The following is a 23,833-nucleotide window of genomic DNA, read 5'->3' on the forward strand; positions in this document are numbered from 1 at the left end:
TGAATTCTAAATATGACCGGACTTTTCTTTTAAAACCACCGCATTATATAAGCATTAGATTAATTTCATGCAGCCATTGTTTTTTTGCAGCATTTCTGTTTCAAATAGAAAAGGTTTGATTTGGAAAAGAAACTGATGACTACATTTGTCATGTACAGCTGATGACTATTTTATATATCTGTTACTGTTAGCATGACATTATTATTATTATTTAGCATGGATGTTAATGAAACAAACAAATAAATTACATGCATTTTTTTAAATCAGCTTCATATTTTTCCCGGATGTTTTTTTTAATGCTTTTTTAATTCATTGTCAATGTTTGGTTGACAGTGCTAATGTGACATTTAACCCACATTTGAATTGTGAAATATGCGTCACACATGTAATGAACAATGATGCATTGTCACATGAAGACCAATCCCTGGATGACCAGCAAACCTTAGCTAAGAAAGAAGTCTTCTAATGTCTATTTTGAGGTATGAAATATAATGCTGTGTTGTAAGCAGCCGCACAAGCAGGTCGAGACAAAATCTTCTTTGCTGAGGTTGTGGGTTAGAGTCCACAACTAGCTGATCAAGTACTCACCAGCTTTTACTTTTTTTTTTTTACATTTTATAAAATTGCCACAAACTTGAATGTATTTTCTTCACTTAATGTGACAGATAAACGAAAAGTAAATGTGTTATGTGTGGCAGAAAACTATGGAGCTAAGTAGGGGTCATTATTCTGTTAAAAACAACTTATTTTGAAAATAAATAAAATAAAAACATGAGAAAGGATTTAAAAGTAAAAAGATTTAAAACAAAGAGAGTAGATTGAAATTGAAAATAATTCAACTTAAAAAAAAATAAGGATTAAACTCTCTCGCCCTCTCTTGGCATAGCCATGTATGAAGCACTGCAGACTCTGAAAGTGGTATTTTATTTTTTTTGGCAAAATGTTTGTTTTGTTTGCGTTTATCTGACTGTGTTTATCATTACTTCCCAATAAATGAAAAAGGGTTAATTTATTACTATCTCAGACATCCGAAGTTCCAAAAACTCATTTCAGGAAGAAATTACTTTCACAGGATGCAAAGCTTTGAGTGGTAACTAGGTGACTGTCAGCGATTAAACCAACAATTATTGGCTTTTTATTCTGACTAAACCAATCAGTGCTTTTTTACAACCAGTTGCCTGGAACACTTGTTGAACAGAGCATCACTTTGCACAGGTTTCACAAGCAACCTCCTCCCCACACCTGCTCTCTCTTGTTGTCCCTGCACAATCGAAGTTGTTCTAATCCACATATTATGCATGAATTATTGTATTTCATGCACGCTCTCAATCATATTAAAAAAACACCACCTCGCCTAGTCTAAAATCAGGGATAACTTTCGGCCAATTTATGCAGCTCTTTTAGGCCCCGTCCACACGAAGTCAAAACAAACACGAAACGCTGATATTTTCCAAAACGTTTGCCGTAAAGACGGAGACGTAAAATAAATGTGAGCGTCCACACGAATGCATGAAAACGCTGCAAAATGTATGCCAGGCCTGTAAGTGGCCCTGTGGTGCCAAAGCAAAAATAGGCGACGAAATGTTGGGCATGCGCACTAATATTTATACATGGTTGCCCTGCGGGTCCATTTTCGTGGTTCAGTCAAATTCAGGTGCTGAACTATGTCGTCGATATTGCTCTGTTCTTCCTGGAGATATTCCAGAAGAAGAAGATTCTGTTATAAGCCAGACAGCAGGGTGAGTAGCATGAGCAGCAACGGCGCCATTGTTGTTGTGATACTGGTCGCGCATGCGTGTTTAGAGGCGACGCTATGACGCATGCGTGTAAAAAAAAATATGCGGTTAGAGCGTAAAGATGGAAACGCGAAAACGGCGTTTCGAAATCTTCCCACTCTGAAGGCTGAATAAAAAAAAGATCGTTTACAGACCCCCGAAACGCCGGCTTCGTATGGATGAGAGGCTGGTTTGGTGAAAAATTTGTGCGTTTAGGCCAGGGTTCGCCTTCGTGTGGACGGGGCCTTAGTCTGGGTCCCATGTTCTCAATGCAAAGCAGAAGAACCACCAGGCTGCAACAGCAGCAACTCAAACAGAACCATAATCTAAAAAATGAAAAATTCTAATCTGAAAATACATTTAAACATTTCTTTTCAGACTTTTTTTTGTAATTTCATAAACACTTAAATTTTAATGCTTTTTTTCTCCTCCAGTTTTCAAATGGTTAGTTTATGTGAAATAACCTTTTTTCTGTCAGTCTTTTTTTTTTTTCCTGTTTCAATGTTATTTTTTCACTTTCAAAAAATGTTTTTGATCAAACTACTTGGCCCCTATTTGGCTCCGTAGAACAAACCATACATGTCCCAGAACACATCATTTTCCAGGACGTAACATGGTGGTGGCTGAATGATGATGATGTGCTAAAGCTTTACATCAGTCATAGGGATGTAAATCACCAACCTATCATGATACAACATTATATTGATTTGCTTGAGGAGCAAAAAAGATGCTTTGAAATATCACAAAGTCTGTCACAATACAATATTGGTAAGTCTGAATTTGATTAGAGGGGATATCAAAAGTTGATTTAACCCCTAACAACATCCCGTAAGTTGACGTCAATTAGGGGCTTCTTTTGGATTCGCCCGTTTTATGATGGAATTTTACAATTGTGAGATTTGCAGAGAAAGGAGGTGTTGATGGGGTTTGAACTTCTCTCTACATTCATTTCACCCACTGAACTATTGTTATTCATCTATGACAATGGAAACTTGGTTTTGCATTCTATGACCCCTACAGATTGTAATAGTTACAGGGACTAAATGACAGAAATTCAATTATTATCCATATGTATTTTATTTCTTATCATCAGCAAACTGAAAGTCTACCTTCGAAATTGCTATTTATAAACACATAGGAACGGGTCTCACATACGTAAACCGAGGCAGACGTATTTTTGCTTTGCTAGTTCAGAGCTGACAAACTACTCAATAATGAGATTGCCATTAGGCTTAAATGTGACAGCGGCAAGTATATAAAATCTATATCCTATGCAGACCATTGAAATACTTTTTATAAAATTGTATTTGTAAATGAACCTTGTTATCACTTCACAAAAGGGTGTGAAAGACATTTTGCTAAATGTCAGCTTCTATGGACATAGGTCTCCATATTGTTGGAGGGAGAGAAGCAGTGGGAGTGGTTCATGACGCTGCAGTCCACAGTCTGACCATTAAATGACACTGAAAATTACACACTGTACCTTTAAATGTGGCAGTCAAAGTACCGACTTGCATTCTTCTGTGGCAAGGCTTAAAACACAGATTCTGAAAAAACAGTCTGAACATTGTTTAGAAGAAGAAGGGACTAACTTTTTTGTCTCTAGGGGCCTGATCTTTAGAGATTCCATATAAGATATCTTAAATTGTGTGGGCCATTTTTTTTTAGTACGTGCATTAAGTGGTGTATGGTGGTGATCTACAAAGCTTGCTGTTCAAATATTAAAACGTGCAAACTAATATGGTTCCTCCCAATAAAATGAGCAGATTGTGGTTTTTCAGGCAGTATGAGTCTGGCAGTAAAAGAAAGATGAGGTCCTAAGCCATGTAGTTGGAGATAATGATAGAAATAGTTTAAAAACTAATCATGATAATACCACATAATATTTCTAGAGCACTTTACATAGGTAACCTATCTTTAAGTGCTATGAACAAAAGTCAAACATAAAATAATAAAAATAACCAAAGCTAGATATAAAAAGATAAACAATTTTAATATAGGAAAACAGTTATCTTTGCCTGCTGATTGCCCCCAAGGTTTGCATGTCCTAAAACAGGTGCAAAAATATAAAACTCCGTGCTTCGTGTTAAATCACTGTTATTATATTTGCTTACCTATATCACGATACCCCCCGGGAGTGAGTGAAAAAGGACGACACAAAGGAGGTAGATTCAAAACCTTCTTTACACTTCTGATACTGAGAGCAATCGTACAGTTAAACACCTGAATATACACTACCAAAGAAATATAGGTTAGAACTTTTCCCCTGAGTGACAGTGGAGCCCCCTAGTGGTCTGCCACATGACCCCCCCCCCTCCAGAACACTCAGTAGGGTTAAAAAAAAGAACAAAAAAAAAAACAGATCTTTGGTTTTTAACAAATGTCCAAAGCGGCTGAACTTGGGCTCTGTAGAATGATCCTGGAACATCTGTGCCAGAGGTTGGACTGCAGAGGGATTGAGCCCCAATGAATGAGGATCCCTGGAGGGACGACAGCGGTCCATTAAAACAGTGGAGGGAGGTTTTCCTCTACAAGTAGCGTGGGCTGTTACCACCTGATCGTCCACTAGGACATGAGCGGGTTTGAGCGTGCTAATACAGATACTTTCTCTACGCCCCCTAGTGGTCCCCCATACCACAATTATTAATTTATGTAATTAGTTATCGTTTTCTTGCATTAATTTTGTGCCGGTGTTACATTATGCTCTGAGATCTTTCCAGCTGTTGTGGATTCTACTCAGCAGTCTTCTATCTACTAACCCTTATATCCCAGGATTTATAACTTAACCAATGTCACAAGAATAATACCTGAAACCCACAGAAGTCTCTGAAATGCTCTTGGGTCACAGTCTATGATAGGTCACAGAACTTGTTGTTAAACCAGTCTGCATGGATGTTTCCCTTCATTATTTTCATTCCACTGTTATTATTTTATTTGTCTAAATCTGTCTACATGTGCACTGACTCCCTCTCCTCATCTAGTCACCAATGCCTCTTTTATGGCAACAGTAACTGCAGATATTTTTGCATGTCAGTTTGTACCTGACTTTAAAAAGTACTAAAAAAGACATAAAAACTACAACAGTTGAGTTTTAGATTTGGAAAATCGCTTTACACGTGGTGAAAGTTTACATTTTCAAATCTTCCACCCATGGATAACTGGCTCATTGAAACATGATATGCTGAAAATAAACAATTAAAAAAGAAGGTTTACACATGCAGTCTGCTGAATTGCTAACAGAGATTACTCTGCTCCGCTTTGCTCCTTTTAAAACATGTTTGGATATAAGATGCTTCTAAATATCAGGCTCTAAATGGACAGGTATTCCTTGAAACTGCAGGTGTAGTCAAATATGGCTCAACAAAGGAGCTTAATAGAAGCGCATACCACAGCTGTCAGAAATGTATTTGTGAAAAACTTTAACCCACTTTGCATTTCACAGCTACACTGCAAAAATGTAAAAGTACATTTTTTTTCTTGAATTGAGGAGGTAAGTGAGACACTTTACCTATGAAACGAGACAATTTACATTTAAAATAAGACAAAACATCTGTATTGTCTTATTTGAAGTGCATATTATATAACTATCTTATTCTAAGAGTAATACGCATTATCACTCTCTTATTTTCTGCTCAAATTAAGAGTATTTCAATTCTCCAATTTTCCAGTGTATGGCCTGTAATGTTACCAACTGTTATAAAAAAAAAAAAAAACAATGTTTACATCATCATCTATCCCTGTTATGTATTACTTATCTTCCTGGTATCAGATTTGAATTCTAAATATCTCCAAGAAAAAACAAGTGTTCTTTGAATGTAGCAGCAATATCTCATCGTCACTGATTTATTTACTCTAGCGTTCCCTCGGCTTCCTCTGTTCTCTTTGTTAACGAGTTGCAATGCCTATAGAGAAAAAAAAAGGTCAATTTACCGGCAAGTTAAAAATATCCGTCAATCGATTATTACCTTCAATAAATCACACAAGAAATGACACAAATGAGTTCTTGGAAAGCACCGTCAGCCTGCTGTGCTCTGCAAACATTTGTCATGATTATATCTCACACAGACTCAGAATAACTGCTACAGCTAGTAATCATTCATTAACTAAACTGCATTTGTTAAAAACTTGTGGAAAAATACATGTTTCAGGACCAAATCACTTGTGGGAGCCAGGAGTCCTCATATGAAACAATCATGTTCACACACACTTCATGATGAGCCTTGACATTTATGTTAATATTAAATGGTTATAATGTGTATTGAGAAAAAATGTTTGTAAAATGAGAACTCCAACTTTAGGTCCCACCTACTTTATCGATGTAGTTTTCAGAGTGGGGGCCACTAGGTGCCTCAGAAAATTGTAGAAAATATTACTTTAAAAAATAGCTAGGTATAAAAAAAGATAGTATATTGCATTTAACATGAAAAAAATGGGATTAAGAGCTAAATATAGAGACTCTTCCCCAGTGTCACCATCTAAGAAAAAAACAACCTTTCTGACAGGTTATATAAAAGCTTTTTCCTTGTGTGAATAAATTATTCTAGCCTTAAAGGAATTCAAAACAAAACACAGAGCATGTCTACAAGGGGTAAATGACATCTGCACGGCGCTGACAGACATTTAACACAGCCCTCCGTTTACACACACACTTGAAAGAGGTTTGATATATTCCTTTTTCCTGTTCAGGGTCACAATTTGGCAAAACCAGGCCGTTTGCTGGGGGACTCTGAGTTTCTGAGGGGTCCATAAAACTCCTCATACGACATGTTTAATGCAATTATTACTTGTTTGCATGTGTTGTTGATTAAAATACTTTTGTTAAAATGCCATCAGAATGCTTATTGTTATTGTTATGCTCAAAGGATCCAGGAGGAAAACAAAAAGCTGGTCTCCAAATTACTGACAGTAACTTGCTTCCTTACTGCGGCAGCAGCTAGAAACAGCAGCCCACATCTGGCAGCAAATGCAGCGATAACGTCAGTTCAATTCAGTTTATTTATTTGTTTTGTTATTTACAAGGCATGTCATCTCAAGGCACTTTACAGTTCACAGATCATACAGTCATATTAATAAAAATGTTCTATCTAAGTAAAAGCAGTTGATTGCATCGACTCATTGACTCAAAGGCAATCCCTCACATTAAGCATGCTTGTAGCGACAGTGGAGAGGAAAAACTCCCTTTGAACAGGAAGAAACCTCCAGCAGAACCAGGCTCAGTGTGAGCGGCCATCTGCTGAGGCCGACTGGGGTTCAAGGAGACAGAAGCAGAGATACAAAAGGCAGCTGTAAAAGGCGGCCCCGTCCAGGAAACACACAGCCAAGCAGACGAGCTAAGAGCCAGCTCCCATGTCCCAATACACTGGAAAACAGGTTGATCTCTAATATCTATAAACAAAGGTGTTGATGGCAGCAGCACAGCTGATATTTCTCTCCAGGATGATGTCACAGCCAAACAGGAACAGACCAGATGAAGCTACTATGAGAAACAGCAGAGAGAGCAGAATATTAGACTTTCAGTTTGCTGATGATAAGAAATATTAGAATATTGAACTAACAGATTCTGCAGAGTGGGAGAATAGAGATAAAATGAAGCAGAATGACGAAAAAGATGGGAAAAATTATGGGTCATTTTAAATGAGAACTACTCCTCCACCCGTGAACATCTATGGACGCGCCCAGAACTGTTGATAAACTTCCATCTCATCAAGGACAATGGACTGTGGACAGCATTCATGGACATATTGAACGCACTCATCATACACACACAACGAATGTCTCAAATGTCAGATTGACGTCATGTGACTTCGGCTCTGATGTGTTTTTTTCCCTCTACTTCCCCAATGTGGTTCCTGAGATTGAGGCAGCTCTATAGGGAACCGCCTACGAGCTGGGGCCCTCGGCACCCCCCCATCCCAATGTATGTCATGTAATTTGATGAATGGTTTGTAACGGTTTGAAAAACAGTTGATTGAAATGATTAGCGAATTTTGTTTGTTGTTTTGTTTGCTACAGACAGAAAAATTTGAGAAGTTATTTGGTTTTATTATTTTTTTTAGGTTAGGAGACTTGAGTTGAACTTTTAAGAAAACTCCAGGCTCTTTCTTAACAGTTCGAAAAATACGATTTAAAGGATATAAAGAAGCAAAAAGAAAGATGGACAAAGAGAAACACATGGAGAGGAATATAAACTGAAAAAGAAACATGGAGAAATGTGAAGGGGAAGAGGAATAAAGAAATAAAAGGACGAATGGGGAAAAATATAAACACTGAAAAAAGGGAGAAGTAGGGAGAGAGAAAATACAAAAAAAATGGACAGACAGAGGGGGATAAACGGTAAAACAAATAATGCATGTGCATTCTGTTAAAATATCTGTATGATTGACCAACTGCAGTGCAAGAGCAGTGATCCAAGTCAACTACTATGTAGTCTTCCCTTGGCTCTCTAATGTGCAGATATTTTCATATCTAAGGAAAAGATATTCCAGGAAATTACTTTTTTCTTTATTTTTTCTTTATGCTCTTTTGTACTATACACACTGTTTTCATATTGTTGTATTTTTATTATTGATGGCATTTTGCGTTAACTCTTTGTACTCTATATAAGCCAGTGGAACCAGAATTTCCCTGAAGTTGAGTCTACAGTGTTAAACAAAACAAAAAATGTCAGTAGATATTTTAAAAGTATTCATTACTAATTTACTAATAGAAATTTGACAAAATAAAAAAAATTCTAAAAGTTGATTTGTCTTTAAACATGTTGCATTGAAAAGTTTGCTTCATTAGACCGACAGTGACACCAGTTAACTAAAGTTACCTCGGTATCAGGGATGATGAGCAGAGGTAGCAGCTATATCATCATCCTGTGGTGATTATATGCTGACAATGTGACCACATCTGCATGAAATCCCTCCCTGTTTGTAAGCTGTTATTAAATGTAGATGTCATTGACCAAAATGAGCTCTGTGCGCCACACGTCAGCAGAAGGGAGTATTAGGCTGTGCTGAAGGCACCCTGACACAAACCACGGTTCACATGTCACAATTATTTTATTTATAAAATGTCATTTCTATGCAAGAGGAGGAGGAGAGGAGTCATAGAAACTTTATTTAGGTGCACATATAAACTCTGTTAATAGAAGAACTAGATGACCTGATAATGTTGTGTAATCTCTCAGCATTGGTCATCATATTCCTGTTTAAGAGGCTTGGTAATAGAAGCGGTCAGAAACCACAAAGGGAGGGTCGAAGCAGGTGATAGGTAGGAGGAGGGCCAATAAAACAAACCTGCAGAGGGGATTCAGTTTTCCTGTTTTAAAGTTTTAACAGAGAGGACATGAGGGAATACGGCTGGAAAGGTTTCAAGGATTTAATTCTGAGGAATCCTGCCGTCGTTGATCAGGTAAGTTTTTTTTCTTTGACCTTTTCTTTTGTTAATGGTGGGTAAAAAATGAAATGGGAGACATTCTGCCTTTATTTTCACTTTAAATCCAATTTAAATCATAAGTATTATTTTTTATCCTAAAGGACAATATGCTGGCTACAAATGTTCTGGTTCTTTGGATTGATTTTTACTGTTGGTCATTTTTTATTAGAACTAAGCTTCATAGTAATTATAATAACCAATTTGTTGCATTTTAAACTCTACATCAAGCAGGATCCACATGTAGATCCTGGGGATGAAAATGCTGAGCGTGGAAACTGGTCAAGCAAGAGGGATTACATCCTCTCCATGATCGGCTATGCTGTTGGACTGGGGAATATTTGGAGGTTTCCATACCTGGCCTACAAGAATGGCGGGGGTATATTGGTATTATCTGATCCACTATCCCATCCAGTGGTGTTCCTTTTCAGTTTTGTTATTAATTCTTATCTGTTGCCATCAAACAGGAGCCTTTCTTATCCCGTACTTCACAATGCTAGTGGTGACTGGGATTCCTCTGTTCTACCTTGAAAGCGCCTTTGGTCAGTTCTGCAGCCAGGGTCCGATCAATGTTTGGAGAGCGTTGCCGATCCTGCAGGGTGAGACTTTAAAAAAAGAATGTCATTTATGTCAGTGAGATGATAGACAGCTGTGGTTTTGGTGGTTAATGGTCAACCGTGTAACTCTGAATGATTGCTATCTGCTATTTAATGAGACTTGCTGTTAATGAATAATCCTCTTAGCAAAAATTAACTGGAGTTCAGCCGCTGATTGCTTCCTACTTTCTTTAAAGACATATGCAGTTAAATCTTGAGCTGAAGAAAAAGGAAAGGTAATAATACTAGAGCTATAAAACAGAAGTATTCTGTTAGGTACCAAGCAGTTAAAGTCAGATTCAATCGTCTAACAAAAAAATAAATCTTGGTTGCAAAGTTCGTCAGCCTCCCTGGTTTGAAGCTGAGCGTACGCTTGTTCTTCTTTGTGGAGTCTGTATGTTCTCACCATGCATGAGATCCCCAAAGATAGTTGGGTATTAACACCAGATAGCCTTATGGCTAATAGACCTTTCAGTGAATGAGGGAGACACAATGGACTTTAAAGCTTTTTCCTAACTAAATTTGATTGCAGGTGTGTTCGCATTTCTGGTCTCAGACTGGTTTTAATTTCATTAAGAACAGAATACATTGGTATTTAATATGTACTGTAATCTAGGTCTTAAATCGATAAGCTCTATGCTTCCTCTGTGGTCGTTGGTATGTGTAAAATATGCAATTACAGGCATTAGTGGTATGTTTATATCTTCTTGGTTGTGCAGAGGTTTGCATTCTTTTTATGTTTATTTACTAATTGCATTGTTGCAACAAAAGGCTAAAAAAAAAGTAAAATAATGAAAGATTGGCTCGAACAGTTATACCCAAGCAGTTCCACATATTGTCTCATTGCAAACACAAAATATATTGTAGGTATTTTAGGTCTTTTGTGCTTAACGCTCATGCAGAACAATAGAGATTAGACTTTGTTCCCTACTCCAGAGGAAAACCTGTCCCAAGGAGCAGAGAGATTTTGGATCTGTAAAAGATAGATTTCTAAAACTCAAACTGAAAGAGACAAATCTGAAAAATAAGACGTAAAAATGATTAAATCTGTTAAACAATTAAAATGTATAGAAATGAAAAATGGAAAAAAAGGATGAAACAATTGTTGGAAAAATTCTATCTGAGCAAATAGAAACATCACTCTCAACACAAAAGTTTCATTTCTGGATTGCAATTGTTTCAAATTTCAATTTGCAAAATTAGAAAATTTTTAAGTTCTATTTACAAAATTTGTTTGTCAAGTTTCATGTCACAAAAGAATTCCATTCAAAAAAGTGTTCTGTGCTTGCACCAATAATAGAAAAAGATTTACACTATAAATTGGCGTATTCAGTTTAAAAAAAAACAGAGATTGGTTTCAGCTACACACGTTTAGGCATATAGACTAAGCCAAAAAAAAATCTACCGGTATATGTTCTTATTTTGAAATCTGGAGTCAATCGGCTACACTGGATTTTATTCATCTGAAAAAAAGAAAAAAAAACAACTCCTAAAGCATTTTGCAATCACACTTTCATATTTAACTACTGAAAAAAAAAATTGTTTTGATTTTTCTTCCACATTGCAATATCCAAAATCGTTGTTCTTAACTTAAGGAAAATATAATATACAATCTTGATAATGAAACTATTGAAATCGCTCTTTTTGTAAGTTGGTTTAGGTTTTGAAGCCCCTTAAAATGCCTTGAGGGGCCACAGAGGAATGGAGGCGATTGACAGAAGAGTAGAAATGTGACGAAGTGATGGTTTGGTTGGTGGAAGTCTATGGAAGAGTTTGGCACAGCGGCTTGGCGGTTCCACTCCAACTTTTCGCATAGTTCAGATAAAACTAGGGGAGAAAGGAGTGTGGCATTAGAGAGAAGAATCTCCTTTAGTTCGCCAACCGCTCTCACCCTCTTCCAAGGTGGGCTGAGAGTGGCAATGGTGTCCAGAGCATTGTTTAGGTTAAAAAATAAGTTTGTCAGGGTGTCCAAGCCGGGCTCTGCTGGGTCCATAATGGCTGGTTCCTACGGTCAGCAGGCATGGACTGGTAATCGGGCGTACTGGGCATTTGCCCGGTGGGCCGACAGGCTGTTTGGGCCGGCAGACCAGACATGTATATTATTATTATTATTATTATTATTATTATTATTATTATTATTATTATTATTATTATTATTATTATTATTATTATTATTATTATTATTATTATTATTATTATATAACGGCTTCGTTATATTTGCATAATGCATGAAGAAAAATAAAATCAGCAGCGCAAGAGTCTGTTCTGATCATCCGGCCCTTACCACAGGCTCCTGCAGCAAATTGGTTATTATTCCTGACAGTCTAAAGGCATAGGCCAATCAGAAAGTAGAGAAACAACTTCACTCTCCATTGGAACTTTGTGCAGCGATGTTCACAGTAGTAATGGGAGGCACAGAGAAACTGCGCGGGAAAAAAAAAGTTCAATATGGGTTTCCGTTAGTGCCAAAAATATGTTTATGTGTCTTCTGGTGTGTCCATGTATTGTGCTTATGTAATGGAAGTTGTATATGTACAATATGTACGCTACATATACAGCTTCCATTACATAAGCACGATACATGCACACCTTACATAGACACATGGACACACCAGAAGACACATAAACATATTTTTGGCACTAACGGAACCCCATACTTCAAACGGACGCTGCGAAATGTGTCAAACTGACTGACATGTTCCCAACAGCAGGCCCTTCATCTGCTCCGGTGTCTGATGTTAAATATAATGGTGGTGGTGGTTGCAGACATCCCAAATCTCCCGGAAGTTCCGGGAGTCTCCCTGATATCGATAGTTGTTCACGGATGCCCGCGAGTCGGATAAATTATCCTGGATTTTAGACTATGGGAGGTGAAGTTTTTTAATGCCAGTGAGAGCGAACAGGCAATACAATAATTCATGCATCATGTGCGGATTAGAACTACTGTGATTGCTGGTGAAACCTGTGCAGCGTATCTGTCCAAAGCGATGCTCTGTTCAACTAGCGATCCAGGCGACTGGTTGATCAGAGAGCTGATTGGATCAGTCAGAAAAATAAGCCAATAAGTTTCAGTTTACTTTTTTACAGTCACCTCAGCAGGAGGAAATAGATCACTTTGCCCGTCCTGAACCTTGTCTTTTACAAAACTTTTTGAATCACCGCCCACAACAAAGCACAAAAAATCGAGTTATTCACCACTAAAAATGCAACCAACAGGAGGTGGCTCACATATTGTGAGAAACGTCATGCTTTATTTTGTTTTGTATGTATTGCATTTGGAAAGACTTCTGATGGAAGCTCATTTATTACTGGGATGTCTGATTGGAGGCATGTGCACCAGCGCACAGAAGAGCATGAGAAGCGTAGAGTAATTTGTGTGGTTGTCTGTGAATTTTCTCTCTCTCTCTCTCTCTCTCTCTCTCTCTCTCTCTCTCTCTCACCCTGATCTAAGAATTTTTGCTGTGGTGGAGTTTACATTTTACAGTTTTAATAAATTAAGTTTTTCGAAGTATTTTAAGTGTCCACTCTCACTAATTTCCATGAACCTGGCCTCAAAGTATTGCACAGTTGGTATACACATTCAGTACACCAAAAAAAAAATGTGGTGGGTCAGTCTAGTCCAAAATGCCAGGGCGGTCAGGGTTTGGTTTAGGTTTTGAGGACCCAAATGCAGAAGTGAGGAGGCAGAGTTCTTGTAGATTTAATTAAATAACTGAGAGAAAAATCCTAAAACCAAAGTACACAATACATGGAATGGAGCCAAAAAACAGACAACTTCATGGGAAAACTCATGTGGGGAGCCAGGGAAAGACGAGGAACCAGCCCTGAAGAACTGCACAGAGTATACACTCACCGGCCACTTTATTAGGTACACCTGTCCAACTGCTCGTTAACACTTAATTTCTAAGCAGCCAATCACATGGCGGCAACTCAGTGCATTTAGGCATGTAGACATGGTCAAGACAGTCTCCTGCAGTTCAAACCGAGCATCAGTATGGGGAAGAAAGGTGATTTGAGTGACTTTGAATGTGGCATGATTGTTGATGCCAGAAGGGCTGGTCTGAGTATTTCAGAAACTGCTGATCTACTGGGATTTTCACGCACAACCATCTCTAGGGTTTACAGGGAATGGTCCAAAAAAGAAAAAACATCCAGTGAGCGGCAGTTCTGTGGGCGGAAATGCCTTGTTGATGCCAGAGGTCAGAGGAGAATGGCCAGACTTGTTCGAGCTGATAGAAGGGCATCAGTGACTCAAATAACCACCCGTTACAACCAAGGTGGGCAGAAGAGCATCTCTGAACGCACAGTACGTCGAACTTTGAGGCAGATGGGCTACAGCAGCAGAAGACCACACCGGGTGCCACTCCTTTCAGCTAAGAACAGGAAACTGAGGCCACAATTTGCACAAGCTCATCGAAATTGGACAATAGAAGATTGGAAAAACGTTGCCTGGTCTGATGAGTCTCGATTTCTGCTGCGACATTCGGATGGTAGGGTCAGAATTTGGCGTCTACAACATGAAAGCATGGATCCATCCTGCCTTGTATCAACGGTTCAGGCTGGTGGTGGTGGTGTCATGGTGTGGGGAATATTTTCTTGGCACTCTTTGGGCCCCTTGGTACCAATTGAGCATCGTTGCAACGCCACAGCCTACCTGAGTATTGCTGCTGACCATGTCCATCCCTTTATGACCACAATGTACCCAACGTCTGATGGCTACTTTCAGCAGGATAATGCGCCATGTCATAAAGCTGGAATCATCTCAGACTGGTTTCTTGAACATGACAATGAGTTCACTGTACTCAAATGGCCTCCAAAGTCACCAGATCTCAATCCAATAGAGCATCTTTGGGATGTGGTGGAACGGGAGATTTGCATCATGGATGTGCAGCCGACAAATCTGCGGCAACTGTGTGATGCCATCATGTCAATATGGACCAAACTCCCTGAGGAATGCTTCCAGCACCTTGTTGAATCTATGCCACCAAGAATTGAGGCAGTTCTGAAGGCAAAAGGGGGTCCAACCCGTTACTAGCATGGGGTACCTAATAAAGTGGCCGATGAGTGTATATGGGACGCCTGAACAAAGACAGGACTAATGAGCTGATTGGGAGCAGGTGTGAACAGAGGGTTCTAGAAAGAGTTAGGGGAAAGAAGAACAACACAAGAGGACAACAGAGGGCCACCAATACATACCTAAGAACTCAAATATATCCAGAAAACACCACAAAATAGGAATTAAACCAACAAAACCAGAAGACAACAAAAAACATGGATCAAAGTGAAACTGAAAACTCAAAAGAAAACAAGAACCAAGACAGTGAAACTTTTCTAATCCTTTATATTCTTGCCTCTCTTTCCAGGTGTTGGCATAGGGATGGTGATAGTGACCCTCATAGTCTCCATTTACTACAATGTCATCATTGCCTACAGCCTGTACTACATGTTTGCCTCCATGCAGTCGGCTCTTCCCTGGTCCAGCTGCCCCAACAGGACGGACAACACCTGCAGTGACACACCTATAGGTACTTATCTGCTTCCTGCTAAAAGGTTTTAAGCCTTTTGGAAAGATAATCAGATATCTAATGGTTGCATCGGGACAAATTAATTGATACAATCGAAGGAAATTTCATTCATTGATTGGTTGTTGGGTTTTTGTTTAGTACATTGTAACATTAGTGGTGTTTTGGTGGCCAACTGGACCCAAGAAAACAACACTTGTGATTCATCCAACATAATCACAACGGTGGTCCAGAGCCCAAGCGAATACTACTGGGAGTAAGGACAGCATTTCCAATGAGCAAGCTAAACAATATGTAGACCTAAATGCATGCTAAGGATGTCTTCTTGTGTTTAGCAATGTGGCTCTGCAGAGATCCAGCGGCATGGATGAAACAGGACCGGTGGTTTGGCATCTTGCTCTCTGTCTGCTGTTAAGCTCCATCCTTGTAGCTGCAGCTCTGATCAAAGGCATCAAGTCATCAGGAAAAGTATGTCAACTCACTCCTCATGTCTAAAGCTTATGGATAAGGTTGTCCATCATTGCAGGAGTTAAAATTAAAATGTAATGTATGCTAAAAAAAAAAGAAAGACAAATCCGTTTCATATTTTTATAAATCTGATTTAGAAAATCATCAATATGCTCATAAGCACATAATTTTCCTCTACCTCAGCATTCATATGGAGTAAATTTTGTTTCACTATTGTTGCACACATAGAACATGATTTGTAGATAGAAATTAAAAAAAACATTTTGTTAATTAGAATAAAAAGATGCATTCAAGGAATGAAACTTTACAAAATAACTTTGCTGTTTTTAGTATAATTTTTATTTTTTTTTTACAGATTTTATACTTTAAATTTAAAGAATTTAAATTTAAAGATTTTCATTCGTTTGAAATTGTCTTTCACAGATCACATTCTCCTCACTTCACGTCCAAAACCAACGCTCATTCTAGACGTGCAAATTGACCAATAAAATACTGCAGACCAACAGAAATGAGTTTGCTTCTCATTCCAGTTGAAAGCCTGCCACCACAAGTGAAGAGAAATTGATCAATAAAATGCTATTTAAAAAGAATATGATTCGTAAAACCAAATCTGAAAAATATAGATTTGAAATAAATATTGAATGTAAAATTTGTGAAGCAAAATCGGATAAACAGAATGTGAAAAACAAAAATATGAAAATTTATTTAAAACAAATACTGTTCTTTGCTTGAAACAATAATGGGATAAAATTCACTCCATACCACTCCAAAATTTCAAGCCAACAGTGTTATTGGAATCCAGGACAAGACCTTTATTACCTTTGTAACATTAAGAAAAAATTTATATTTTGATGGCAAAAATTTATATCAGTGTTATAACAAGAAATACCAACTTTAGAAATATATTGAGAAAAATAACAAATTCAAGAAAAACACTGAGAGTGAAAGAAACACATTTTGTTTGTACAACATAAACTTAGAGGCATTAATGCTGATACTGGTTCTTACATTTTTTAGTTTATAAACCTAAATATAATTATTAACTGCTCTTATTAACTTTTAAATTTTTCAATTAGCTTTTTACCTTTTTTCTTGACTATAATTTTTTTTCAACTTAATTTATAGTAGGTAATATATCATTCAAGGGCTAATGGTTAAAGTGGGCTAAATGGTTAATCTTGTATTTTAACCAAAGAAAGACAAATTACTGCAGTTTGGCATTTAAAATCAGCCCCTAGCAGGTTATGAGCATTTAAATTAACACAATGAAGAGCTGTAAAGGGAATTATTACTGTTCAAAACCCCAGAAAGGATTTTTGTTAATGAACCAGACAAATCAAACTCTAAATAACTTCAAAACATGGTACAACAGTATAAATATATGAAAGAAGGTAAATTCAGCAGTAAATTTACTTTATTTCACTTTATAAGGCCTAAAATATTAACTTTATAAGAAATACAAATAGCAAAATGGAAAATAGTAATCCTTTAATATTATAAAATACATTAAAATGAAATAAGAAACATATCATTGTGTAATTCATGGCACTATTAAAACTTTTATTTAAGATTACTTGGGCTGTACTCACTACTTAACTAATTTTCTTTCTGTGAAGGTTGTATATTTCACAGCTACGTTTCCTTATGTGGTGATTTTGATCCTGCTGATCAGAGGTGTGACACTAGAGGGCGCCAAAGATGGGATAGAGTTCTACATTGGCAGCCAGTCCAATCTCTCAAAGCTGTCTGATGCTCAGGTAAGGGTCCGAAAGGTTATTGTTTTCATGGGGGGCACAGAAAAGCATTAAGCAAAAGAAATGGGCAAGGGATTCAAATACATTAAGAAATCTGCATGAAGTGAAATTTCCATTCAGTTAGGTTTAATTAAAATTATGTCTACCCACTAAAAATATTTATTTTTGGCTTGAAAATGTTAATTTGGATTATCGTTTAAACAAAATAAAAATCCCTAAGCATAGCAAAAAAGCAACTCAGCTATATAAATATCTAAAAGATCAAATAAAGCTATTATTTTTGAATATACATTTATAATTTAAGAATTTAACATATTTATAACTTTATTAAAGTTAAAATTAAAGTTTTCTTTAAATACTTTAAATACTGATAAATTCAGCTGTAAAAGTGTATTTTTTTCATTGTTTTGAAAAAAAACTTTTAGCAGATGAAAACTGGGATTCTATCTCAATAAAACAGAAGCTATCACCTTATTGTCTTTAAATAATTAGTTAAACAGAATTTTTTAAAGAAATAAAAGCAGTAACCATATCAGTTCATATCATCATTATGACAATTTCTTTTCGTATTATGTCTTCAGTACTGGGGCCATAACAGGGGCCCAGACAGGATCCACAGGGGCACTGGCCCCCGTTGGCCCCAGTCTAGAACCGCCCATGTTACCATGCAACACTAGTTCTCTCGTTTTGGACTGTGTCTGTGTGTGTGTGTGTGTGTTATAGGTGTGGAAAGACGCTGCAACCCAGACCTTCTACTCCCTCTCTATCGGCTGGGGAGGACTCATGACTCTGGCCTCCTATAACAACTTCCACAACAATGTGTTCAAAGACTCCTTTGTTGTGACAGTTACTAATGCTGGTAGGGGCTCAGCTTATTTCTTTATTTGTCAAAAAAAAAAATTACTTTTCAGAATTTGTTTTTCTGTCTTTAAAGGGACCAGTGTGTTTGCTGGCTTTGCAATATTCTCCATACTGGGTCATATGGCTCACGTCTACAAAATACCAGTGGAGGAACTGGTGAAGGAAGGTCAGGCATTTGAAGTGCTTTGCCAACCCTGATGACTGGATTACTATTAAACTATGGAGTGAATTTTGTTCCCTTATTGTTTTAAGTAAAGAAATTTAATGCATGATCCAGAAATGAAACTTTCATTAATCCAAAATTATGAATCCATAAAAGGTTATGAGAATACTTTTGCCTTTTTATATTTTATTTTAAAATATTTATGGTTTTATTTTCGTTGATATATTTATTTCAATTTTACTTTTTTCAAGTTTAGTTTTTTGAAATTTGCCTTTTTTTTCCTGACTTTTTCCCAAATTTCTTCTAGATAACTCCAGTAAAGATAATGTGATCTGTAAAATCCTACTTGGAAATAACACAATTCATAAAACCTAATCTGAAAGACAAAAAATAGAAAAAAAAAATCAAATTTAAAACATGAAATTGGAGAAACAAAAGGGAAATAAAAATAAAAGAAAGGATTGATTATGAAGAAACTTTTTGAAATAATAAAATCCAAGCAAAAAGTTAATATTAAAATAATTTTTTAATCAAGCAGTTTTTTTAAGTTTTCTTACTTACTTAGTTTTCTTACTTACGCACCAAATTGCCCCATAATGAACCAACAGCCCCGATGTCATTTTGTTTTGCTGCAGGATTTGGTCTGGCCTTTATTGCATATCCACAAGCTCTCTCAAAGATTCCCGTTTCCCAACTCTGGTCCATTTTGTTCTTCTTCATGCTTCTGACTGTTGGTCTGGACTCTCAGTTTGCAGGAATAGGTAAGATACCTCATACTAGATTTCCGGAACCTTACCTCCTTCCAAGCTCGGACTGGGAACGATTTCCATTAATTTTCCATCATTTCCACTTATGGAAAAAAAGTCTAATGATCTCTTAGTCCATTAATCTAAAGAAAAGCATTTTTTACCCAGAGACGGCCATCCTAAACTGCCAGATTGGGAAACATCCCAACCTGGCAACAATGCAAGTAAGATGGGAAACATTAGCCTTTAGATTCAAAACCCCATCATGCACCGCAACATATTTTTGCAAAATATTCGAACATAAATATAAGACGAACATCGTAGTTTGATTTAAAGAAAGCATTTTAGTTCTACTATTATTTAGTTTGTTACAAGGATTTTACAGTTTGAAGAAATAGAAAATTACACCATAAGCCAACCGTCACTAGGATGTGCATGGAGAGGAAGTGCTATATATACTGCATGCATTATTTAGGGAGTTAACATTGGATTACTTCTTGAGCTCCTTGAGTTATTTACCGTCGCAGGTAGGAGCTTCAGCTGGAGAGTAAGTGTTGGGGTCGGTATGATTTAAGGAGGGCCCTGAAATTAGGACCGGCCCACTGGGCAAATGTCCGGTGTCACAGATTACCAGTCCGAGCCTGCCTGCTTCCCTGTTAGATCTTTGTTTTACCTAAAGCCTATGCTTGTGTCTCTAGAGGTTTTAACCACCTGCCTGCTGGATGCTTTCCCCAAAACATTTAAATCTAAGCGGGCCTTACTGACGATAACGATTTGTTCTGTCCTCTACCTTCTGGGCTTACCCTGCGTCACAAAAGTAAGTCTGTCTAACCACAGCTTTCTTCTGCCGTTCCCTGATTTAAAAACCTCATGGTGTTCTATCGGCTGGTCTGCAGGCTGGAATATACTGGGTGACGCTCATTGACCAGTTTGTGGCCAGCTGGGTGCTGCTAATTCTGGTTCTCTTAGAGATAATCGGAATCGCCTACATATACGGTAAATATACACTGGAAAAAATCGAAATCTAAATTCATCTAGAGTATTTTTTCTTGAAATAAGTGCATTTGTTCTGGGATTGAGGAGGTAAAAGAGACATTTTGCAAATGGAACAACACAATTTACATTTAAATTAAGAAAACACAATTGCATTGTCTTATTTCAAGTGCATACAGTATTATCTAATTGTCTTATTTTAAGAGTAAAAATACTCATTCCGTTGGCAAACTACTTCATTTACCTAATCAAATTAAGGGTAAATACGCTTAATTTAAGAAAGTTTAACTTATTTCTAGATCGTTTTTCCAGTGTGAACACTTAGAGACAGGTATAGGTATTCATAAAAAGTGAGGGAGAGCCTGAAACCTCCTCTGATGTGTTTGTCTCAGGTGGGAACCGGTTTATCAAAGACATTGAGATGATGCTTGGAAAAAAATCCTTCGGTTTCTGGCTGTGGTGGAGGGCATGTTGGTTTTTCATCAGCCCCTGCATCATACTGGTAATAAACACACATTCACACACTGTTTCTATTTCCTTGCCTTCCATGCCTTTTTGCACAGTTTATGTGCAAAAAGGTATTTATTCCAAAAATCATTTAACAAAATAATATAAATCTAAACAAGTTTCTTGACTAACTAAGGGATTATGATGAGTGTAAGTTAACAAGCTGCAGACAAACTGCAGACGTATTTGTAGCCATAAGTCCTATTTTCTTCAAAATAAGTGCATTTTGTCTTGAATTGAGGAGGAAAGTGAGACACTTTGCGAATGGAACGAGACAATTTACATTTAGAATAAGACAAAATAATTACAACGTCTTATTTTAAGAGCATGTTATCTAATTATCTTTATTGTAAGAGTAAAAATACTCATTCCATTGGCAAATCATTTTATTTACCTACTCAAAGTAAGGGTATCACTGTCCCCCAGACATCCCCAGTTATATCTTTTATATTTACAGTATATATTTTTTTAAAATAAAGCGGCGCGGTCGACGTCATTCTTCGTCAGTCTTCCTGTCCGCTGAACTGCTGCTAGTTTTACTCACATGCCTGGAAGATGTCTAGTGCTATTACCACAGATGATCTTGCTGTCCAAATGGAATTGAACGATTCAGATTAGCTAGTTGAATGAATAGAAGGGGCAGAGCGTAGTGCCTGAAACAACTCCAGTCCGGCGCGCGGATGACGTCATACACACTCCTCTTTGTTTAAAAAAAATATAAATATAAAAAATATAACCGTGGATGTCTGGGGGACAGTGATTCGATATTTAGATGATCTACCTGGAAGTTAAAAAATTGTCCTCTATGTCTTTATTCAATTAAATTCAGTTTATTTCTGTAGCACCAATTCACAACACAGGTCATCTCAAGGCACTTTACAGTTCACCAGATCATCCAGTCAGATTGATCCAGAGTGTTCTATCTAAGGAAAACCAGTTGATTGCATTGACTCATTGACTCGAAGGCAATCTCTCACACTAAGCATGCTTGTAGCGACAGTGGAGAGGAAAAACTCCCCTTTAACAGGAAGAAACCTCCAGCAGAACCAGGCTCACTGTGAGCGGCCATCTGCCGAGGTGGACTGGGGTTCAAGGAGACAGAAGCAGAGATACAAAAAGCAGCTGTAAAAGACGGCCCCAACCAGGAAACACACAGCCAGGCAGACGAGCTCCGAGCCAGCTCCCATGTCAGAGGAGGAAGAGAACACATCCAGTTAGTCACAGTCAGAGAAACAGGACTACACTGAAAAACAGGCCGATCTCAAACATCCATAAACAAAGGTGTTGATGGAACCAGCACAGCTGAGATTTGTGTCACAGCCAAACAGCAACAGACAAACTGCTGGAAATGCTTATAAAGAAACAGCGGATCCACTATTGGTCTCATTTTTTTTTTTGTTTAGGTCATCTTGGGATGGTCTGTGGCCACCTTTGAACACCCAAAGTATGGAAATGTAGAGTACCCGTCATGGGGCTTGGCTCTTGGATGGTGCATGGTTGTTTTCGTTCTGATCTGGATCCCTGTTGTTGCCGTTTATAAGCTGATAACAGCTACAGGAAATCCCTGGAAGGTGTGTAAGCATGCGTTCATTTGAAGTCCTGTGCGTCCTTTGTGTTTTTATTCCAATTTTCCATGTTTCGTTCTCTTCAGCGTCTGAAATCGCTGTGCTCCCCATCCGAGGAGTGGCATCCCTACCTGGAAATCCATCGAGGAGAGCGCTACTCCAAAGAGCGATGCATCCATAAGAAGGGTGCTAAAAGAGGCCCTGAGGTTAATGTGATCTCCAGCTCATGGCTTTAATGAGTCTGTTAATCTGTTTACCTGTTGATCTCTTGGTCTAAATTCTTTGACAATCTATCGAAATCATTTTAACAACTTTTATTTAGGAAAACATAGATCTCTAACATGTTATTAACTTTAATTTGAAGGCATAGGGGGGAGTTTTAAGGTATGTTCACACTGAAAGCCAATTTTGCACCTGGAGTGAAGGATTCCCTGGTTATCTCTAGCCTGACGTAGTCCGACTCAATTCTAGGCAGAATATGAGTCTGATACTGCTCCATAGAGCTGTGATTATGGGGCGTGTTTTGAACGAACCAGGAAAAAAAATGCCTCTGTACTCAATTGGATAGACCTACAACCAATAAGAGCAACAGAGTGCGTGACGTATGTTAAGCGAGGCATAGTTGTTGTCAACAAAAATCAAAGCGTGCAGTTTCACGCCTAGAATAAGAAGATGAGACTTGATCGAGTTTCTCTGTTCCTCTTTTAAAATTAATTTGCTGTCGATATCTTCTAGAACAGACCTAATAGCAGAATCTACACACCTCAGCTCTCCAGCGGCAGCCATTGTTGTTGTCTCCCATGTGCGCTTTGGTCACGTGGTTGATTACGTTACTGTTGATCACCTGTCCATCATCGTATAAAGCCCGCCCTGACAATTTGATTGGATCGCCAGATATTGTGCTAGCATACTCGCGCTACTATGGAGCAATGCCAGACCGAACTTCCCGACCTCAATTGTTGTGGGCGGGACTAAGTTCGGAATGGCACCCAGGCTAGGTTATCTCCATGTAGAAGGCAAATCTGTACCGAAACGATGCAAAGCTGAGCGAGGCGAAGGTGGAGCAGCGGAGACAAGCTTCCTTTTATTAAAAATGTAAGATCGAGAAAATTGACAGAGGGTGAAGTACGGATACTCTTAAGAGGATTTAAGGTGGCTTTTTAAAAAGCTGTTTTAATTTAGCCCTAGAAGAAATGTTTGTCATTTAACCTCCAGCGCAGACGGAGGCCTTCTCTCCCCAACTCCACCGCTATCTGCCTTTATGATCCTCTGTGGTACTCCTTTCTGCAAGTAGCAAAGCAGCTACCTCCAGCCCTGGCCTCTCCTAGCTCTGCTTCCCTGGCTGAGGAGGGACAATCAGGAACTAGCTGTGGGTCTAGATACGGCCGAGGCGGTGAGGAAGTGGGGGCAAGTTTGTACGACAACTGAGGGACATGAGGGCGAAAAAGAGCGGGGATCTAGGAG

At 38.0% G+C, this 23,833-nt stretch overlaps 1 protein-coding gene across 2 annotated transcripts; it reads left to right on the plus strand.

The window, feature by feature from the left end:
- The first annotated feature begins 9,027 nt into the window (after positions 1–9,027).
- slc6a14 (solute carrier family 6 member 14) lies at positions 9,028–22,934 on the plus strand. 2 transcript variants are annotated; one of them, XM_038298094.1, is made up of 15 exons: positions 9,028–9,173; positions 9,426–9,573; positions 9,662–9,793; positions 15,154–15,315; positions 15,454–15,568; positions 15,648–15,780; positions 17,397–17,537; positions 18,258–18,393; positions 18,469–18,561; positions 19,194–19,319; positions 20,003–20,121; positions 20,201–20,300; positions 20,690–20,799; positions 22,208–22,375; positions 22,456–22,934. In XM_038298094.1, the coding sequence occupies exons 1-15, from the start codon at positions 9,108–9,110 to the stop codon at positions 22,603–22,605; spliced, it is 1,899 nt and encodes a 632-aa protein (XP_038154022.1). In that variant the 5' UTR covers positions 9,028–9,107; the 3' UTR covers positions 22,606–22,934. The 2 variants fall into 2 exon arrangements, with proteins under 2 accessions (XP_038154022.1, XP_038154023.1); XM_038298095.1 differs by having other exon boundaries at positions 9,032–9,173; positions 9,429–9,573.
- The last annotated feature ends 899 nt before the right edge of the window (positions 22,935–23,833 follow it).

The sequence above is a fragment of the Cyprinodon tularosa genome, unplaced genomic scaffold (genome assembly GCF_016077235.1).
Source record: "Cyprinodon tularosa strain WSP-4 unplaced genomic scaffold, ASM1607723v1 ctg40, whole genome shotgun sequence".
Taxonomy (NCBI): Eukaryota; Metazoa; Chordata; class Actinopteri; order Cyprinodontiformes; family Cyprinodontidae; genus Cyprinodon; species Cyprinodon tularosa.